We start from the raw sequence: 21,046 nt of genomic DNA, 5'->3' as shown, positions 1-21,046 counted from the left end.
CTATTGTTGGCTAACTCTTGTTTTGCTTTGTATTTATGTATTTAAACATTGATTTGGCAGGGGAGTTTTGTTTGTTTTGGTAATGCTGATTTATTCTGCATTTGTTGAGTTGTTGATTTTTGTCATTTGAATTTACTAACATGTTCTGTATTTTTGTATGTTTGTATTTTCAATGTTTTGATGTTTTTGAATGTTTGCTGTGAGCTACTTTGGGCAAAGATCATTGTGGAAAAGCAGCATATAAATAAACTCAACCAATCAATATGCCACAAGTAGTTTAAATGTTTTCTTTTCATTATGGTTGTGTTTTTTTTAATGTGACCAATGTAACAGTTTTGCAACCTCAATAATTCATCTGTAACTTTGATCACCCCCCCCCCCAAAAAAAATGGTAATGTTTACTGGAAACTGTGGGAAATAGGTTCTCTGGTAAATGACCTGGAACCAATGTATCATGACCAATATAACATGTGACAATTCACGGATAGACATCCACAAATAAATAGCTCCAAAGCTAAACCCTCTTGCATTCACAAGTTGCCAGTCAGCATCAAGTCCATGAGGGAAGTTGTAATTCCCAAAGGAATTTATACTTAGCTGCAGGCAACACTCAAATGATTTGCTTTTTTCCAACCAAACATTTGTCATTTTCAGGAAGGCAAATGCCAAAAAAAGTTCCTCTTTTTGAAGATGACTTCATGTTAATGAATATAATATTGCATCACCCAGTCCACTTTTTTAAAAATTTCCCAGTCTTAAACCCCAAAATAACAAAGTTGCCAACTGAAACTAGTAGTTCACTGGTTGTTTCTGTTTCTGCAGTTTCATTCAACATAATCACATTTTTCCTAGGGACATTATTCCCCATGGTTGTAGCATTTATCTTAAATTATGTTAAAATTCATTAATGCTTTGTGTTCCAAGGTTGCCTTCAACATTTCACAGGCAAGAGACCTTCAGTTCCTGAGGTGAAATTTCGAGATCAGGGGTCAGGAAACTCCAGAAGATGGCTCAGTCTTGGCCTGACAGGCTTCCATAATCGGGCCATGAGGCCATTTTGAGCAAACCATAGCCACCCAACCTGCAACTGATGTCATACAGGTGTGTGACCAAAAGAGTGGAGCTTGTTCAGCTTTCAAAGTGCCAAGAGCCTGACAACCAGCTGGTTGTCGGAGACTTTGAAGCACTGCCCAAAGTGGGAAAACCAGTTTAAAATCCAACATGAAGTCCTCTGGCCACGATTTTACCTCACTTTTGTCTCTAGACACCCAAACATCATAACCTTTCCTCAAAGGGGAACTGCTCCAACTTCATGTTAATTTCAGTTGCAGCTTTGACATTTTTATTTTCCCATTATGTGTTGTAAGCAGTTTTTAAAGATCTCTGAAAGAAAGGCATGGTGTCCATGGTGCCTTAACAAAATGGAACCTGGAACCAGCTGGAACACCCATCCAACGGCCCCAAAGAATCATCTCACCTGCAGTTAACCAAAGATTGTGATGCAACTGTATTTTCTGAAAGCCCAAACTCATTCTTGCTGAGGATATGTACTTCAGGAAATCACTAGGTGATTGATAAACTTAGTTGTGAATGCCATCAAAAGACTGGCATCTGTGGCATAGGTTCATATGAAAGAGCCTTCAATAAAGTCCACCACAACTAGCTTGCACAGATAAACCGCAGTCGTATGAAAATGCTAGGTTGTTAGGTCTTCCAGCAACCTCTGTGTCCATTAGAGCCTTCTGAGTGGACATCTTACTTTCGGACTGAACTGTTTGCTAGTACAGTGGTACCTCAGTTTTCGAATGTAATCACTTCCAGTAGACCATTAAGATTTCTGAAACATTCAAAAACCGAGGAGCAAAGGGTCGTCTGCAAATTCAATAGAGAAAATTGGGGGGGGGGGGGACTCAACGAAAGCCATTTGACTTCAAAGGTGCGTTCGAAAATGGAAGCATTTAATTCCAGGTTTTCAGCATTTGAAAACCAAAACATTCGACTTCCAAGTCGTTCAAAAACCGAGTTACCACTGTATATAGTAATATTTGGATATCTTAACAGCACAAGTAGGGAGCATTGAAAGCATACAGTGGTACCTCGGGTTAAGTACTTAATTCGTTCCGGAGGTCCATTCTTAACCTGAAGCAACCACTTTAGCTAATTGGGCCTCCTGCTGCTGCCACGCCGCTGGAGCACAATTTCTGTTCTCATACTGAAGCAAAATTCTTAACCCAAGGTACTATTTCTGGGTTAGCGGAGTCTGTAACCTGAAGCCTATGTAACCTGAAGCGTCTGCAACCCGAGGTACCACTGTATTGGTATTCTGCCCATAGATCAAAGAGGGCTGTTTTGTGGCCTTAGGTCATTACATAAGACAATGCACTTTCACAGCTATACAAGCCCTTCCCCCCCCCCCCGTGTTCCCCTCCCCACAGCCGATTAGCAAAATCAGTTCAAAAACACCAGCAGAAAAAAAAGATGCAAAAGAAGTTTGGGAAAATAAACCAAGTGAGAATTAAATTCTTTATTACAAAAAAAGCCATAGATGGTGGTTTTTTTAAAGATATATTTGTTATTTTTTTGTCTAAAAATAAATATTTCATATGGAATCTTGAGATTAGCCAGTGTGGCAAATGTATTCTTTTCTTGCCACATTACAGATAAACAGTAGCACCAATAAATAAAATGATAGTAAATTTTTCTATATTTCTGGGGCGCAGGAGCGGGTTACATATATAAAAATCGTAGTGTCTATTTATTCCGAATCACACATATACATAAACATATATATATATATATATATACACACACACATACATATAACCAAATATATATATAATATGTAGATGTATAACCCTTGCCTCAAAAGGAATGTGTAGGGGGAGGGTGTTAAGAGATATTAATTAAATAACTGATCATGCTACTGACTCTGTCAACAACTGGGGAGAGATTGGATGGAGCAGAAGAGTTAAAAATTTATACATAACAGTACAAAAAAAGAGGTACGGCTTATAAATAGTAAAATTAAATATTAACAAAGAATACTGAAAAGTACCTAGTTTAAATTATTATTTTTAATTTCTAATTTTTAAAAAGGGATATTAAACAAGTATATAGAACAATGTTTGTCACCTTGCACAGCATGAATATATACATTTCAGCTGTGTGCGTGTGTGTGCACGCACAAGCACACACACACCCCTGCACGCACACACACACTCACACATACACCACACTTGCTATTGGGTAGAAGGGAATTTCATAGTGGTTAATCATCAAACTTGCAACAAGTTGATTTTTTGCTTGTCTGGAAACAGACAGGCATTTGACAGCATTCTCACACAGACCAAATGTAACTTGATTTTTTAAAAACCCAAACTTCTGAACTGAACACCAGGCGTACACCCCACTCCAGTGAAGGCAATTGGAAGCAAGCTTCCATACACACACACACACACACACACACACACACACACACACACACGGTGGGCACATGGCTCTAGACCTCTGCATTCACAGCCACCCACCACTGAATTAGGAAACAGGTCTGCAATGCGAAATGGATGGCCAGCGCTAAGTGCTGAATCTCTTGGGGGGGGGGCGGGATCCAGAACCTACAGCTACCCCAATGCAAGGGAAGAAGTTTGGATTCATTCCGCCCACTCACCGAGCCAATCAGAGCTGGCCTTACTACCTTTTGAGCAGCCAGGCAGCCACAGGTCCATGCATGCAGCATCACTCAGGTGCACGCACACACACATACACACTGAACGCTAACGTATTTTACATAAATTAAATAGGAATAGGTTTTCAAAGGCAACAATGCTGTTTCAAATCTCAAAGAGTCTGCACCACCTGCACCTGCTGTAGAAGCCACCCACAACGTCCCAGGTGCTGGGTTCAATCCGACTGGGGGAGGGGGGAACGGAAGCACTGCCCTTCCAGGATCAAACCAAGTGCAGGAGCACCAGTTCCACTCACCCACCAAGTAAATTTCATCTAGAACTAATGAGTGAGGGGGGAAAGGCTACCAGTGGATTGTATCCACGTTGCACTTGCCAAGTCATCAATATGGCCCTATTATCATCAGCACTCATTTGCTGGCCAAAGCCAGGGTGCATTTGGGCAAGTCAACAAACTTCAGATATTTAAAGTACATTGCTGCCAGCTCCTTTCCAGATCAGAATGTTTACTTAATACCTAGTGGTTTGGTGTGGTTTGGTGTTTATAGGGTTTTATCTTGCAAAGGCACTGAGCATTATAGCCTGATCTCACAAGAGCACTTAGGCATCCGTTACTCAAAATTTGTGCATTATATCTAGGTGACTAGCCCAAGCTTCTGTGTTGTAATGCAGTCCCCATACCAGTGTTACAATGGAACTCTTGCCAGTTTTAAGAGTTGCAAAGCTTTTTTCTACTTTCCCAAGGGTTGTGCACACATGGTCCCGCAAATCGCAGGCAATGCACCTTTATAGTGGCTGTTGGCTGGGCCTGATTTTACAAACACACACACACACACACACACACACACATTTAATTCAACAGCCTTCCCCAATCTAGCTGAGTTAGTTGTAATCCCAAAAAAATTTAGCTGTAGTAAAAACAACAGTAACCACTGGAAAGCACCAGGTTAGGAAAGCTGTGCTAAAGGGAGTTAAACGATACTGCCAACATCTAGAGAGCCTGAATATATTAGCCACTCTAGGGTGCTACCAACTTTAACCAGGTTCCACATAAGAATGTTCTGAACCTTGTAGTGCAGAAGCATGATGAATGGGGTCAATTTGAGGCTATCTTTGTCACATCAAGCCAAGTCATACAAGTGTTTTCTGAACAATTCAACACTGAAAATTCAAGATTCTACATGGCACATTGCTCAAGGTTATTGGGGAAGGAAAATTTAAGATGGGCACCCCCAAAGTCCAGATGAGAGTTTACTTCAGGCAAATAAACTCATTAGGAATTATCCAACGTTTGGTGGCGAATGCTTCATAAGTCTCTTGTTAAATAAGTTTCTGTTGCAACGGAACACGTTTTCAAATAAACAAGACCGTGTATTGGTAGGATAGGCAACATTACTCCACCAGCATGATGGTGGAAAGGAATAAAGTTACAAAACTCCAGCATAGCACAAGATGTCTTGGCACATTCATGTTACAACAGATTGAGAATATTAATGAATTCACAAAACGAGAAGTAATCTCTCATCGGATACTGCCCAGCAGGCTGTAAATGCCACTTTCCAATTTTGAACCTGTATATTTGTGTGCATATACTCCCCACACAGACACACACTCACCCCCCGCCCCAATCTATTGTACATATATACTTCAGATTAATATCCCTTTCCAGAGATGTTCCATAAGCATCTTCAATGGCAGCTCTGTGCATAAGGATGGCAGACAGCACTGCTCAACTGCCTGGCTATATATTCTTGCTTCCATGTACTGCCAAGCCCCTATATCCTTGATTTAAGTAGCAAAGAGAGGTTGCAAGATTGTAGATCCCAGCAACGCCTGCTCAAGTTGACAAGCACCAGCCACTGACAAGCACCGTTAAGGCCAGAACATAGATCCAGGGCAAAGTTCCTGCAGCCAACTCAATTCGACAACATACACCAGTGTCCCATCAAAACAGGCAGGTTGCAAGACAAGTTGGGGCAGATCGTTTTGGAGAGGAGGGAGAGGGAAGTTGACCGAATCCTCAGACCTAGTGGCTAGAGTCACTTCCTTGACCTTTTGACCCATAATATTCCAAGGCCCCATCTTTGGAATCCCCTGCCACCTCCTCTCTGGTGCCAATGTCTCTCCATACAAGACAGGGCCTGGGGAACTGAGCTTGGTGGAGCAGCATGCTTAACAGAGTCAGCAAGAGTATGAAGATTACACTGAGCGCTTTTGGCTGAAGTCCAGTCATCGTTTCTTTCTTACGCCCCAAGTAGCCCACTTGTGTCCACAGCAGTTGAATATATCCAGTGAAGACACCAATAATGTTAGCAATGTTTTTTCTCTCTCTTAAAACTCAGAATATATATGTATATCTATATTTACAAACATATATATTTTTATTCGTGTGAAACGGGAGTCCCAAAACATACCACTCCAGTCTCCCTGGCTCTATTATTTAGCAGCATGAGAAGGAAAGTCTCTATAGAAAACCAGTTCAAAACCAAAAGGTGAATCTTGTGAGGGTCCTCGGGGAATGTTCCTTCCGGAGTCCATCGTCCGTACTCAAAAGTGCTGTGCTCTACTGATCCTTCATTTTAGTGTTCATTTGGATTAGTGTTTTTTGACCAGGCGAGATATCAGGCTCCAGAAACCAAGGCTCTCTTCCCCCACTCCTTTTCTTCTCTGCTGCTCACCGTCTCGGTTTTTCACATCTGTTGAAGAGAGTGGGTGGGGAGAAGAGGTTATGGTTAACTGAAGTAACTTAGGTGTGGCATTCTCTGAGGTGATGAAGGCAGTGGTAGGGGAAGAGGAGAACTACAGAGCTACTAGAAGAACAGTCAGTCCCATTGTTCCCCCACATAAATCCATACAAAGCAGGTGAGGTGGGTGACTTGAAATTTGTCTTAAAAGAGCAATTTTTTAAAAAAAAAATTAAAACACCACTGCGTTTCCATGTGATCCCTGCTCCCAAATAATGACAGAAAACTACTTTCCTCTCCAAACTGTCATACCTCCTTGCACGTCGCAACTCACACACACACAAATTATCCCCTCCCAATCTAGATTGCTTTTTGTTTTGTTTTTTATGTGGAGGTGCAGCCAAACAAAGCCGTGAGTGTCTCACGCAGGCAAAAGGGAAACAAAAAATATATATTGTTTGTCATTCCACTCTTTGCCAAGAGACAGTGGTTAGTGCCTGAACACAGCAGCAACAGTTTGTGGCAGAAGCAGGAAGAAGATGAATTTGCTGTGCCCTTTTAAGGTCCAGATTTCATAACTCGGTCGGAATGAAAGTTCATCTGAAGCAGCTTTCCACACTCACACAGATATGAGGTTGCCAGCCCCAACGAGTATAGCCTCTTCTCCCACCCGATGCACTGACAAGACACTCTGAAAATCAGCATTTCACCCTGGCACAGGGGAGAACCTAACCATGGGGTGAATAATTTCCAAATCCTAGAGCATTTTCCTTCCTCCTTTGAGAAACCTTCTGAGCCTTAAGCTTCTAGCAAGGATGGTTTTCCAAAGCTGCTCTTTAGAAAGTTTGAGGAAAAACTATAAAGGTCAAGGGCAAGAAGATGCCTGGTTTCTCTCCAGGGACTACTTCTGCAGGGTGAACTGTAACCCAAGAAGAGCTGGCTCCCTTCTTTCTGCAGCAAAAGGCATCCACACTCAGGTTACAACCCCTCACAAGATTCCCCTGCATAGAGAGCAGTGTGTCTCAAACTCCTCCACTAACAGAGAATGGAGCTTCCTGGCCAATCATATCAAAAAGCCCAACGGTATCCAGCTCAATATCTGCAAGCACACATGGTCGACTGCGGATATTGTAGGTCAGTCTTCACCAATCTAGTGTCTTCCAGATGTTTCTGACTACAGCTGCAACTCTGCAGAGTCCCAGCAAGTCCAAAGCATCTGCAGGGCACCAAATGGACAAAGCTACTGTAGAACCACATGTGCTATTCTCAGAGAACTAAATGGACTCCTGCCCTTCTAGCCTTGGCTGCAGGGGACCCTTTCTATCGAGGCAGAAATGCTCATTTCCCAAACGTAAAAACAGGATGTATGAAACCTCTTGGTGGCAGGAAGCTCTGGAATCTTTGTGAAGGGTTGGGTGGTATTTGTGGTTACAAAGTGGATACAGAGATGATGACATCTTGTATGCACTCAGTCAGACTTTGAGGTGGTGCATATCATTGGCTTGTGGCATTGCTTCTCTGCCTATTCTAGTCCACGCAAGTCACTCTTCCAATTACACCACAGATGGAAGGACTCAGTCCTAAGGTGGACTACTGCTGCAAGCCTTAATAAATATTTTAAAGAGCTTGTCTAGTTACGCTTCAGTTCTCCTTACAGCCCTGTGTCTGGAGCAAAAGGGACTTCTGTTATGATCCAATAGCCTATATCCTATTATACAAGCACTTGCATTAAAGGCACTGAGCCCTTTCCCCTGGTTTCCAGCAGCATGAAATGAGCCATCTTGCTAGCCAAGGAGCACGTTCTATCTTAACACCGCCCTGTCTTGTTGTCATTCCAGCCCAGCCCTACCATAACACAGAAAGCTTGTGACATGAGACTCATAATAGCCCTGTCCTTTTCCCTATCCATGTCAAGCAGGGGAAAGGAGGGATCATAGAACATTGGCAACAGAAGCCAGCAGGAAGCAAACTTTCTCTTGCTCTTTCTCAACTTGAGAGTGTTTGTGTGTTTGTGTGAGCTGCACGCACGTGTGTGTGTGTGTGTGTGCCCATATGTTTGTGGGTATTTTCTCTCTCTTTCATTCTTCAGGACACAAACCTGCAAGTGCGCTCGTTTAACTCAAGCTGCCTCGACTTGCAACGTGAGTCTGTGAATTTGCAGGAACATTTACAGGTCTGGGGATCTTGTTTGAACAAGTGCTTTCTCCTTTCTGAGCAAGGTTCACAGTGACTGCAAAAAGGCAAAAGGAAAGAGGTCTAAGCTACAGCGCTTTAGCGGGAAGAAATTTACACATGCAACACCCTAAACATTGAAGCAACCCCTGCCCCCAACCCCCACTCGCTCAGCACTGCTCATTCAGAACACTGCTGGCTGGCAGACAGTCCCAAAGGCGTCCCAACACTTACTTGCAACAGCTTAAAGAAAAAGAAACCGGCTCTCTGCAGCTGCACAATTCACAAATCCTGCATTAGTCCAATTGGCCAAGGTAAAAATGGCGAGAGCCTCCTCATGTTAACAGAGGTCCCCAAAACTAGAGTGAAAACATGTTAAATACCCAGTGGCAGCTCCTCCTACAAAGAAAGTCTTGCTAATGTCAACTGGGGCAACAGCTATACCAAAAGGTGGAGAGGAGAGGAGACAGTCTCCTAGATTCAGCTGCTTTATGCGTGGGGGCCTTAATAATAATAATAATAATAATAATAATAATAATAATAATAATTTCCCCCTTAGGAATTGAATCAAAATAGCTCCTTTTCAAATCCCTTTCCTGCTCCAGAACTGCCACCAGATTATTAGCAATGCAGGATTCTGTGAATTGAAGAGAGAGAGAGTAAAAGAGGAACCACCAATATCCAGAAGAAAGAGAGAGAGAGAGAGAGAGAGAGAGAGAGAGAGAGAGAGAGCGCTCCTCATATGTTTCCCAGAGTCCTCTAGCTCCTCACTGGTTAGTGTTACCATCAGATCAAACACAGAGACATAGACATGCATGAATGGCAAGCACCAAGCCCTTGTTGCCAGCCTCATTAACAATGACAGCCTTAAAGGGAAAGCTGAAATTAAGGGAAGCGAGGAGATGGGAAATCACACAGGGGGAATTGCAGGGTGCAGCAACAGTGAAGCAAATAAGCCTGCCTGTCCCTTCATGTTGTTGTGCCTTCAGAAGAGAAAGAGTAATCCCAAGCAAGAAGAAGAACCGCTCCTCCTTTTATGCCTCTGCGTCAGACGTGCCAAAGCTGCTACGCTACCACCACCAGTGAGGCCACCCCAGCTCTCCACAAAGGGGTGATTTGGAGAAGTGGGTGGGGAATTGTCTCTTTGTTGTAATTAGGTGTATCGCAAGCAGGTGTTTTGATTTGAGGGGTGATGGGAAGAAATGGGGAAGGGGCAGAGTCTACAAGCACATGATGCAAACGTACAGGTTTTGTGGTTTATACCGGCCTCTCTTGCGCTTTCTCTTTTGACCCTTCCCCTTTCCTCGCTTTGATTTTCTGGAAGAAAAACAAAACAAAAAAAAGCAGAAAGAAAGAAAAGAGAAGGAAGGAGGAAGAGAAGAAGCAGGAAGGAAACAGGGAGGGAGGACAGGAAATGGGGGAGGAACTGCCCTGTGGGCTTGGGCGAACAGGAAGCCCAGGAAGAAGAGAAGGCTGGAAAGCCTTTGGCTCAAGGTTTCTTTTTTGCCACCTCTTACTCTAGCCCCCTTCACACCACCAGCACAACCCCTGTCAGGGCTACGGAGCTGGACCATGGCAGACCCAACAGTGTCTCAGCATGCAACCCTGCCACTGGCCCAAGAGATGGGAGGAGCTGCTTCTCCCCACTTGGCGGAGGGGCTTGCTGAAAGAGGCCTGGAAACTACCTGTGCCCAAATGAAATGCATTGTTCACCATCAGCTGGTAAGAGACAGCGCAGGCAGGCATCCTTGATAAAGCATTTGCGCCTTGCCCAGCATATGTCTGGATTATTCTGACACACAGAACTTCTGACCTCAGAAATCCAGTTTGAAGAACTCCAGTAAAATTATAAGGGTGGAATTCACAGTAGCACTAAGGAGACCACCCATCTTTGCCCCTGTTCTGTGGGTTGATTTGGGGGGCACAGAAGGAGAAAAGCCCCATTGCACTAGCTGGACTTCTTGTGTTGGCTCCCGCTAGCACAACTATTTAGTTGAACTCAGCCCTATGTGGTGCTCAAAAGTAGGCAGGCAGCAAATGGAACTGCTGACTAAAATCTCAACCTCAGTCCCTTTGGCCTTACTCTGGAGACCATGAACTCTGGGTCCATTTGAACCCAGCATGCTATTCCACAGCTATGACTGTCATGTTGCAACTGACAGCAAAGCAGCCCGTTCTGCTATCGCTTTGCTGCTGGGGTCATCCACAAAGACTGAAGCCATGACGGATGCTGGCAGGTGAACAACGATGCAAGAAGAGGAGTCCTAACCCAAAGAACGGCTGCTGAACTTCTCTTGCTTCTCAAGCCCTGCCAGGAACAAAGACCTGCCAAACAGCCTATTTCTAAATGATGAGATGGTGAAGCAAAGCCTCAACCTAGCTAGCGCTCTTTGGGTTATGGCACAGGCCTGCCAGAGAATTTGGAGCCACCTTCCTGTAGTTAAGATAAGACTGATAACCTGCTAATATGGGAACTCAAGTCTTATTCCAATATGGGACGCTGCCTTATAGCAAGCCAGACCACTCAGTATTTATTATGCTGACTAGCAATGGCTCTCCAGGGTTTCAGGCAGTGATGTTTCCCAACCCTACCTAGAGATGCCCAAGACTGAACTTCAAACCCTTTGGGTACAAAGCTTATGTTTCACTGCTGAGTTACAGCCCTTCCAAATGTATGTTGATAATGTGAATTGATTGAGATCGGCAGGAATGCTCAGCTCCAACCCCATGACCCAGGTGGATGTCTGGGGAACCCTGATTCCCTGTGTTAGCAGCAGATCAAGGGAGAGGTGCACACAGAAAGAAGCAAGAGCATTTTGAGAGGGTTCCTACGTCTCACTCCCAAGTTCCACCTCCTTCCCTCCCACAGGCAAGTCCACATCAATGGGATGGGAAGAAGAGGCGGGCTGTGGCTGCATCTTTCCTGAGACTTGTTCAAGCCTGTTGGTTGGCACCAGTTTCTCTTTTCCTTACTACAGGCAGAGTAAGCACCCCCAGATCGCAGCTAGAGCTACAAACAAGACAGAGGGAGTGGTGCCTGCTTGAGGAAAACCTTTCCACAATGCTTGACTTCGTGAAGGACACATTCCCCAGGAGGAAAGCAAAACCAACAGCATCGAGCGCAAGAGGAATTTCAGCTTAACTCAAAGCAGAGTGCCCCATGTTCTGCGAAATTTGCAAAGTGAAGCAAGCCACCTGAAGTTCAGCCAAAGGTGAGGAGTGGAAGTTTCAGCAGAAGGTAAGAGGACTTTGGCTACACGAGCATTTTCTCTCCATCGCAGCAGCACACCCTGCTCTCTTTCAGCCACTCCATTGAACAAGATACTCCAGAAAGAACAAGCCAAGCTGAAAGTGCTTTGCTGGGCTCTCCCCTCTTGATGGTTCCGTGAAACAAATCCCAAGGAGAAGGTTAGAACATGGTAATGGCAACATAGCTGGCCATTAAGAGTCTCTTTCTTCCTTTCTCCTTTCTCTCTCTGTTTCTGCCTAGCTGCCATACCAAACCAGAGACTGTCCATTGTCCTACTCATGCCCTCATAATGCATGTGTAATTTACTTATTTTTTAAGCCAGGAGTGGGAGGAGTAAACATTACATTTGCCCTTGTTCGGTATGGTCTGGGAGATGGGTAGAGAGGGTTTTTTTCCCCAATCAACACTGCCGCATTAGTCCACACAAAGCTGAAAGCAGATTGCTGTTCACATTATAACATCAGCTAGTCCCTTTCCCACAAGGCAGCCCATCCAATGTCAAGAAGGTTCACATGTCAAGAGAGTTCATTTTATTTTATTCTACCCATTGTGATCAATATGCGAAGTTCATTCACATGTAAGTCACCTGACCGCCCATACCCCGAACAGGCGTCTACTTTCAGCTTTCCCCCCTATAGCTGGCAGAACTCCCCTTCTCTGAGAGAGACAGCAAAGCTCACATGCATAGCCTTGGTGTTAGGAATCTATGCAAGCGGCTATGAATAAGTCAGCAAGTTTTCACCCAAGCAGCAAGAGAGAAGCAATGATTTCCAGTGTCCACAACAACAACTGCTCATGGAAGGAAACTTTAACCTAGAATCCATTCCCAAAGGGAAGGAGGGAGGGGGAGATTCTGTTGCTTCATTGTTGTTCTTTACCAATTTTGTCCTTGCTATTCTTTACAAATTTCTATGAGTAAGCCGTTTCAGTATGTTATCAGGCAGAAAAGAAGCAACAGTCATCAAAGCTAGGTGTGTGCATGTGTTATCTGCCTACGAAGAATGGATTCAGGGTGCAGCCCTTATGATGGCAATTTTGTTTGTTTGTTAAATCAGTTATTGTTTCCCATGATTGGAAGGAAAGGAGGGAGGGAGGGAGGGAAATTACCAACACCAAAAGAGAAAAGGAACTTAAGCCAAGTTACTTACTTTTCTTGTCTAGGTTTCACTTCTTTTTTTGGTCTCTCTCTGGAAAGACAAGAGAAGAGATATCAGGAGGGAACCAAGAATATATACACAGGTATCACACACCCGCCTTCGCCATGTTAAACCCCCTCTCCCCAAAAAAATGATTACAAGGGTGCCCTTTCTATCTTTCAGCATTTTGCTTGTGTTATATGTTGTGTGCGAATTTGTTTTTATTCACACTTCTGTAAGCCATCCTGGAATCTCTCAATCAAGGGCCATTAACAAACATTTTAAATAAATTATCGCAGCCAGATGCAAAATAATTCCTGGCCACGATGCTAAGATGCTTCACAGCTAGCTATTGGCATCTAATGGAGTCTCATGCTTTGTGCAGATATTCTGCCTGAACATGTGATGCTCAAAAGGAAGAAATGGAGGCAGGGGTGAGCATACAAGCTCCCCCCCCCCCAGCTTCCCTAGGCACACGGGCTTCCCTTTAGATTGGGAGTGGGGCTGCAATACAACAGTGGGCAGGAGCAGAGGCAGAAGGGGGTGGGGCTCGTTTCAAAACATATCCTACATACTTTTATATACTGTTGTATATAAAATATTTCAAAAATATGTAAAAATGAATGCAAAATACGTAAAATGCAGCCTTAGGAAGACTGTGGAAAATGGCAAGGAAGGTCAACATAATTGTCAAATGCCATCACATGGCTGGGAGGTGGGTGGGGTTTGCTAGAAATGACCATTCAGAGAGGCCTGGCAGGCCTCCTTAGGCCCGTGCTTCAGAGGTCCCAGAGAGCTGTTTCTGACCTTAACAGAAGATTCTGAAGAGGGTTTCGCAAGTGTGCTCCATTGAATGCACTTAGAAACCACCCCACAAGTGGGAGACACAGCTCAGTAGGGCTCCTGGTTGTGGGAAGTCTCTAACCATGTTTGATTGAACGTACCTATAAACCCTTTCCAGGTGTTTACAACTAGTTGAGTGAAGATCTAAAGGGAAGCCCATGTGGCAAGAGAAGTTGGAGGTGGGAGTTTAACTAGGTGTCCCTGCCCCAACTTCGTGAGCACTATGCATTCACGGCTTCAGTCTGCACCATCCTGTGAACATACCTAATTGGTGGCGAGCAACCTACAACTATTATATTAAGAACATAATACCTCTATTGAAATATTCTCCTTCAAGCAATCATCAAACAGAGGCCCCTCTGTACTAAGGCTGTGGACCTTTTTTGCCTTTTCTTTTTTTAAGATGCAACTGTAAAGCAGTAAGTTCAGTTCCAAGAAGGTATCCACTCTCACCTGCATTCACATTCTCTGTGCTGCTGGAAGCTCATCCGGCTTAAGTGCTGGCCTTGAAAGTGTTTAATTCTCAGGATCTGAAATAAAAGGAGGGGAAAGAAAGAAGGTAGAGGCTAAGTCTCATTCACCAATCACAACCTCTCAAAACAAAGAGGCAAACAGCACTATGGCAAAACAAAATTAAGAGAGGCTGCAATCCTATACCCGCCTAACCTGAGAGAAAGCCCCACTGAACTCAGTAGGACTTACTCCTGAGTAGGCATGTATAGACTTGCTTTCTAAAGCAGTAAAGAAGTATAAAACTGTGTAATTCCTGCTCCGGATGACCAGCGCAAGAACCCTCAATCAGCAGTTTGTTAAAAGGGCATATTTTTCAATCATCTTCCTCTTACTTGAATTTTAGCTACCAAGCAACCTACTTGCCCACAAAAATGACATGCTTCTCCACAGGTGGGGCAAAGGACCATTTCTGGAGGCATATTGGTGCCTGGATTCAGGAAGACACAATGAAACATGACTTGAGCAAGGCAGCTACAGACTCAGGAGACTTTTGGCAGCCACAATGATTTCAAATGTCTGTAGAGCACACAGGATGATGAAACATGAAGTGCAGGTTGCTACTGAGTGCGTGTGTATTTGCAATACTAAGGAAAGAGAGATGTGTCCAGGAGCAAATCACACATGCAGGGCTCATTCCATCAGCCAACTCTATCGGGCCTCTTCTCTTGCTTGTCCACTGGAAGCAGCCCTTCCAGGAGTCTGCCTTAGCAGAAGAAACGGGAAGCAGGGCTCAATCCATCAGCTCTGCTGAATGGACCCCTCCTGCCCCTGAACTGTTTCCATTCCAGCTGGTCACTAAAATAACTATTCAACTTTTAGGAACTGACATCTGCGTTTGCTTTTCCTCCTTCTCTTCCCTCCCTTTTCCTTTTGTGTTGGGTCTTTCAGATTTCACACCTGCAGGCAGGGACTGTCATGTCTGAACTACTTGCATGCAAGTGACTTTTGGGTGGAGAGCAGGGTACTAATGCTATATAGTCCTGCAGACTCTAAACTGTGTCTCAAAGACAGGCTTGCCAGTTTTGTCTGTTTGGTGAACAGCAGGTTTAGGTGATAAACCCTTCAGCTTGGGGGCCTGTTCCTCTGCCTTGTGCAACAGTACGCAAGGGTGGCACCGCCGAAATGATAACTGGCAGGAATGCAATCTTAACTCCATACTTCACCAAGGTCATTAGTAGAACTGGTTTCCTTGGAATACACATTGCCACTTGTGGTCTTGGGTCTGTATACCAAAAAACCACCATGGCATTTACGCCCTCTGTTTGGGTGAGGCCAGGTCTAGAATGGCAGGTTGACATCTGTAAATGGTAACTGGGGGGCATCAGCAGTCGTTTTCTTAGGCATGGATGCAGATGCGGATCAGGATTCAAGACATTTTTGCAAAGCTGAGAGGAATAGACAGGAAGCAAGTTCTGGCAGAGGCGTATTGGCTGTGCTCTGTGTGGAAAGCGTGCATCCTCACAGTATGCTTTGGCCTTAGCTATTCTTTCCAACCACTTCCCTTCAGGATGACTAAATTCAAAGTAAAAGAGAGAGGAAGCTCTTCCATTTGTCTCTGCATTGTTGTTCTTCCTACCCCTGCAGTGCCTTTGCAACTAACAAGTCAGAACTCTAGCTTGGCCAGTGGACCCTGACCTGGCCAACTTTTGATGAAGAAAGTTCACAGCTCCTTTTGTATGCCACAGTCTGCTGCACTGGGAGATGGGGATGGAAGATACAGAAGCCAAAACAAGAATTAAGCAGAAGCCTGAGTGAAGAGGGGCCAATGGACCTGAGGGGATCCCTGTCTACACATAGATCCTCAGTTTGTAGCTAGCGGGTTCCCTCCAGATATTGCTGGACTCCAGCTCCCACCAGTCCCAGCCAGCATGGTCGATGGTCAGAGATGGTGGGAGTTCTAGGCCAAGAGGATCTCAAGGTGCAGAGGCTCCCCATCCCCAGATTTTCTATGAGACTTAATGGGGACAAAAAACAACAAGCTCATCTAGTGCAAGGGTAGTGTGTAAGCTAGATTGGAGTGGGCAGTCAGGGAGCAGATGGATTCTCCCCATTCAAGCCGCTCAAAAAATCACGGACAGTAGCTGAGTGAAGGGCAACAATTCACATGCTGCTTCTAGACCAGCTAGCTATTTCTCAAATTTGAGGGGCTACCTGATCTAAAGGCAGCACACGAAAAACTGCTATTATTGTTATTATTATTATTATTATTATTACTACTACTACTACTACTACTACTCATTGAATTTATATACTGCCCTATACCCAGAGGTCTTAGGGCAGTTCACATAAAAAGATCACAGTATATAAAATAAAAATAAAAGAAATAACCCAGTAATACCCCCCCTAAAAAAGAGCTACATTTCTCACAGCTGCTTGGTACCCTTCCCTCAAGTGGAGAGGAGAGGTCTCTGTAATGCTATATAAATCACTAGGTCAGTTCCCCATTTTCTGATGCAAGGAGTGCGTGTGCTCCTTTTGACTTCACCAGCACTCCCTAGCAAGTAAAATCGCTCGAGGAAGGCAAAAAGCAGAGCAAAAATAAGAATAAAGAATCCTTCTATTCCAGTGCTTCGACAGCCGACAGCATGAATAGACGGAGGAGGCTGATAGATGTGGTTCAAGAGCTACCAGATGACCATTCCTGATTTAGATAAACCACCCGTGGTCCTGTGTGAGTTACACTGAAGGAAACAAGCAATGTCACCTCCCCCTTTGCTCTGTCCCCCACCTCCAGTTCCTTAGCTAGAGCCTCACCTCCATGGTGACATTGTACGTCGATGTGGGTACGCACTCCAGCGCCTCGTCATTACAGCACCCTGCACACCTCATCAGGGGCACACAGGATGGCTTGAAAATGTATTCCACCTCGTCAGGGTATTCTTGGAAAATGTCCACCATGGTCTCAATTGTCCTGCAGGCACTGCGCTCAAAGACCACCAGAAATGAGATAACTACAAAAAAAAGAGGTGGAGGAGGGAGAGAAATTAGGAATTAAGAACATCTCTGTTTTGCACTGTGATCGTTCATAAGCTGTTTCAAGGCAATGTAGGAAACAGGGCTGTGGGTGTGTGGATTAATGGCTCTGCACTCGGTGTTCTTTCTGCCTAGATACTTTTCCCATTATCTCATGGGCTCACTGAAACATGCTATCAATAAATGCATTAGTTCAGTTAAAAAGCACTTAAACCCAAGGAGATACAGAGTAGAACAGGGGTTGTAGAAAAGCAAGATAGGGCCAAATCACTGGCAGGTTCAGCATTTGCCCGTTTGCATTTTAATGAGCTAGATATCCTGAACACATTTGCAAGGCAGAAACTAAAGCGAATCGTGAGCTCAGAAATCAGAGCAGATCTCACAGAGGACCATGGTAGACCTTATTAGAGCAGCATTCCCCTGAAGCTAGTGGAAGTGGCATGAGGAGTTTGACGCACTCTGCTCAGAAACCAGTTTGCCAAACCCAGATAACTCAACCCAATAGCTCACCATATGAAAAACAAAAAAGCCACTACAAGTCCTAGACATTGTGCATTTCAGGGCCTCTCTTAAAAATTGGCATTTTTCACAGAATAAAAGGCAGCTGTTGGGGAGAACCAGACATCATCTCCTAAGGAAGCACTTTCGCGGTGGGGATATTTTCCTGGCACTCATCACATAATGTTTCATCACAAGGAAAATGTGCTTTTCCCTTCAACTACAGTATTAAGACAAACAAAATTCCTTCCAGTAGCACCTTAAAGACCAACTAAGTTAGTTCTTGGTATGAGCTTTTGTGTGCATGCACACTTCTTCAGATGGTATCTGAAGAAGTGTGCATGCACACGAAAGCTCATACCAAGAACTAACTTAGTTGGTCTTTAAGGTGCTACTGGAAGGAATTTTGTTTTGTTTTGACTATGGCAGACCAACACGGCTACCTATCTGTAACTACAGTATTAAGCTTATTGCGATAGGCATGGAATCTGGAACAGTGGCTATGCAAGTTCTAGAGTCACCTACTGGATACCTGTCCATCACTCAGGTAAACCCTTAAGGCAAAGTAAAAGAAGGAATGACCTGCCATTTTTCAAGCCTTTCAGAAAATGTTCAGGTTCAGGTTCAGGTTAATTTTTTCAGAGCTGTGCTCTTACTCCTTCCTCATTTCAGCACTGGAGTGTTTGTGTCCCAGGATGTTCCTCCACCCCACCCCACCTGGCAAAGAGCAAAGAAGCTACCAGCACCCTCCAACAAGGCTGCTTCCATACATTACAACGAGACAGGGTGTATATTGGTATGGCATTAGCAAAATTAATACACTTTTCCTCCCGACCCTTCTTCCTATTGCTTGTGTTTCATGCTCTATACTTTGTGTGTTTGCAGGAAGGATCCTACCTGACTTCCAGTATTGGGGGAAAGCTTTAGCCTGGGTCCAACCTGTCATCACCATAAGCTTTAATAATGTGTTTCATTATCCAAACCGGTTATTAGACTTGTGTCACCATTTTTTATGAATATAAAAGGATATGTTGTATTTCAACAGTATTGAAGACATGAACAGGGCCACAAATATGCAGCTAGTAGAAAAGGTGCAATGGGCTGAGGTGCACCCATTTCAGCTGCAGATTTTCCATGCTATACAAACATAGGAAGCTGCTTTCTTGATTTCAAGTAGTTATACATTGCTTTACGTCAGAAAAGATCACAACTCTGTTTTACCCCCCCCCCCCAAAAAAGCAAAGCAAAGCAAAGGTATGTGCAAGCAATTTAAATTATAATTTTTTATACTATTAGCCCATTGGTCAATTTGGCTAAGTATTGTTTACACTGACCAGCAATCCAGGGCTTCAGTTAAGGGGTTTTCCCAGCCCTACCCAGACACCCTGCAGACAGAACTGGTGACCTTCTGCATGCAAAGCAGATGTTCCACTACTGAGCTGCAGCCCTTCCCCAAAGACCTTGTGCATATGCCAAGAGAGAGAAACTTAACCAATTTCCACACACACCAATTTCCCAAGTGCACAGCAGAGCTTGGACTTGGGGAGAAAAGGCTGCAGAACAACACAAAAGGAACACATGCAAGCGTGCAAAGTCCTCGTCCCGAGATTGTGCTGCATACTTCCAAATACACTCCCAGCAGCATGGGATTGTTCCTTCTTCCTCCAGCATGCAACTGTTTTTTAAAACAAGCTGTTAGCAGGGCTCAGTTCACAGACACAGCAGATAGCATCTGACCCGAGCTTTCTTGCCTTCAGATCATACGCCTGTGCCGTATGCAGAGTCCCTGCAGTAGTGAGGTTGATAACCCGGTGTGATAACAAGCACAAACTGCTTGCATCATGGAAAAAAAGGGACTCCGGTAAGCGTTTCTGAAGAGCCCTGAACCTGTGACAAACCTGCATAAAGGTTGTTCCATCGAAGCAGTGGAGGTGCACGGAGGGAGGGAGGGAAGAAAGGAATGTGCAGAAGCTGCCAGGCTTTGAGCTCAGGGCTTCTCAATTAATTGTCAAAAGTTAATTCTCGGTCATGTGGAGCTGACAGTGCCACAGTGCTGCTGGCAGCAGGTATAACTAAGGAGGAGGCTCCGCCTGGGATTTCTATGGGCTGCCCTGCCTAAGTGCCTATTAAAGAGGCAGTTGCTCAGGAAGCAAAAATGCAGAGTACTGACTGGCAGCGCTCATGGAGGAAATGCTAAGCCCCTTCATTGCTTCCACCTCCCCCCTCCTTTCTTCCCCAGCCCTCTGCCCAGTCCAAAGTCTGGAATCAGCCTCTCATATCCTTTCTTGCCTGGTATGGGGCCACCTCCTTCTCCTTCCCCTTCAGAGTGACCTTAACCTTAAAATACAGCTATCTATAAACTGGAGAATTAAACAATTCAGCGCCTGGGAAACTTGCAGGCATGCAGCCAGACACGTAACCACATTGCTGATTATTCACACCTTTCCTAGCATGAGGCAGCAAGGAACCCATTGGGGTAAAAATAATTTTTCTGCTCAGTATCCATCTGTGTACAGTGGACTCGCCGGATACGGACTTAATTCGTTCCAGGGGTCTGTAAGTACTTTGAAAAGTCTGCATCTAGAGGCACCACTTCTGCACACACGCACAGTGTAATAGAGTGCTTCTGCGCATGTGGCGAAACCTGGAAGTATAGACTCCAGGTTTGCCACGTTCGCAACCTGAAAGTTACATTACCCGAAGGTAATGTAACCCGAGAGTCCACTGTAATTATATATATATATATATATACACACACACACACACACACATACACATTATGTATATGCATATGTATATGTATATGTATATGTATATGTATATGTATATGTATATGTATATGTATATGTATGTACACACACACACACCAGTGGTAAGCAGCTATGGGCACAGAGACAGAGCATCTCAAGATCCCTTCCATCCATGCTGCAAAAACAGCAGGTGTGTGGGGTTTTTACAGGTATGCAAAGTGGCAGCAATTAAGTGTGTTGATTTATCCATGAGCAACCTCTTCACCCCCGGTCACATCAAAATTCATCAAAATCTGGAGGGCTGCACTTAATTATACAGGACAAAATGTGCAACTGAACATGCAGTCTGCATATCACTCAAAGAAATATGCCAGTTGCCCAAATATAATCGACAGGCATCATGCTCTCCTTTTTTTATTCTGACATTTTCACCTTTAAATGGAAGGGGGTGAAGAGAGGGGTTGCCTAGCCTCTAAGAATCTTGGAATCTCAAGCACAAGAAGCAGAGATGTAAACCAGCTAGGAGCTTCCAAAGAAAGTGGCC

At 44.4% G+C, this 21,046-nt stretch overlaps 1 protein-coding gene across 5 annotated transcripts in view; it reads right to left on the bottom strand.

Annotated features, from left to right (window-relative positions):
• Positions 1-2,509: 2,509 nt before the first annotated feature.
• The window catches only part of VEGFA (vascular endothelial growth factor A), a 30,205-nt gene continuing 11,668 nt past the window's right edge, over positions 2,510-21,046 (bottom strand). The window contains exons 3-8 of one of the 5 annotated variants that reach the window (XM_083732826.1): positions 17,036-17,232; positions 14,222-14,298; positions 12,938-12,976; positions 9,785-9,856; positions 8,466-8,597; positions 2,510-6,379 (exon numbers count right to left, since the gene is read on the bottom strand). In XM_083732826.1, the coding sequence (XP_083588952.1) occupies positions 6,358-6,379; positions 8,466-8,597; positions 9,785-9,856; positions 12,938-12,976; positions 14,222-14,298; positions 17,036-17,232 (539 nt within the window). In that variant the 3' untranslated portion in view covers positions 2,510-6,357. The remainder of the gene's footprint in view (positions 6,380-8,465; positions 8,598-9,784; positions 9,857-12,937; positions 12,977-14,221; positions 14,299-17,035; positions 17,233-21,046) is intronic. The other 4 variants (XM_083732827.1, XM_083732828.1, XM_083732830.1 and 1 more) reach the window with 4 other exon arrangements.

Source organism: Podarcis gaigeae, assembly GCF_964106915.1.
Source record: "Podarcis gaigeae genome assembly, chromosome: 3".
NCBI classification, from domain to species: domain Eukaryota; kingdom Metazoa; phylum Chordata; class Lepidosauria; order Squamata; family Lacertidae; genus Podarcis; species Podarcis gaigeae.
The sequence above is the reverse complement of the archived record's forward strand: the minus strand, read 5'-3'. Positions and strand labels throughout refer to the sequence as shown.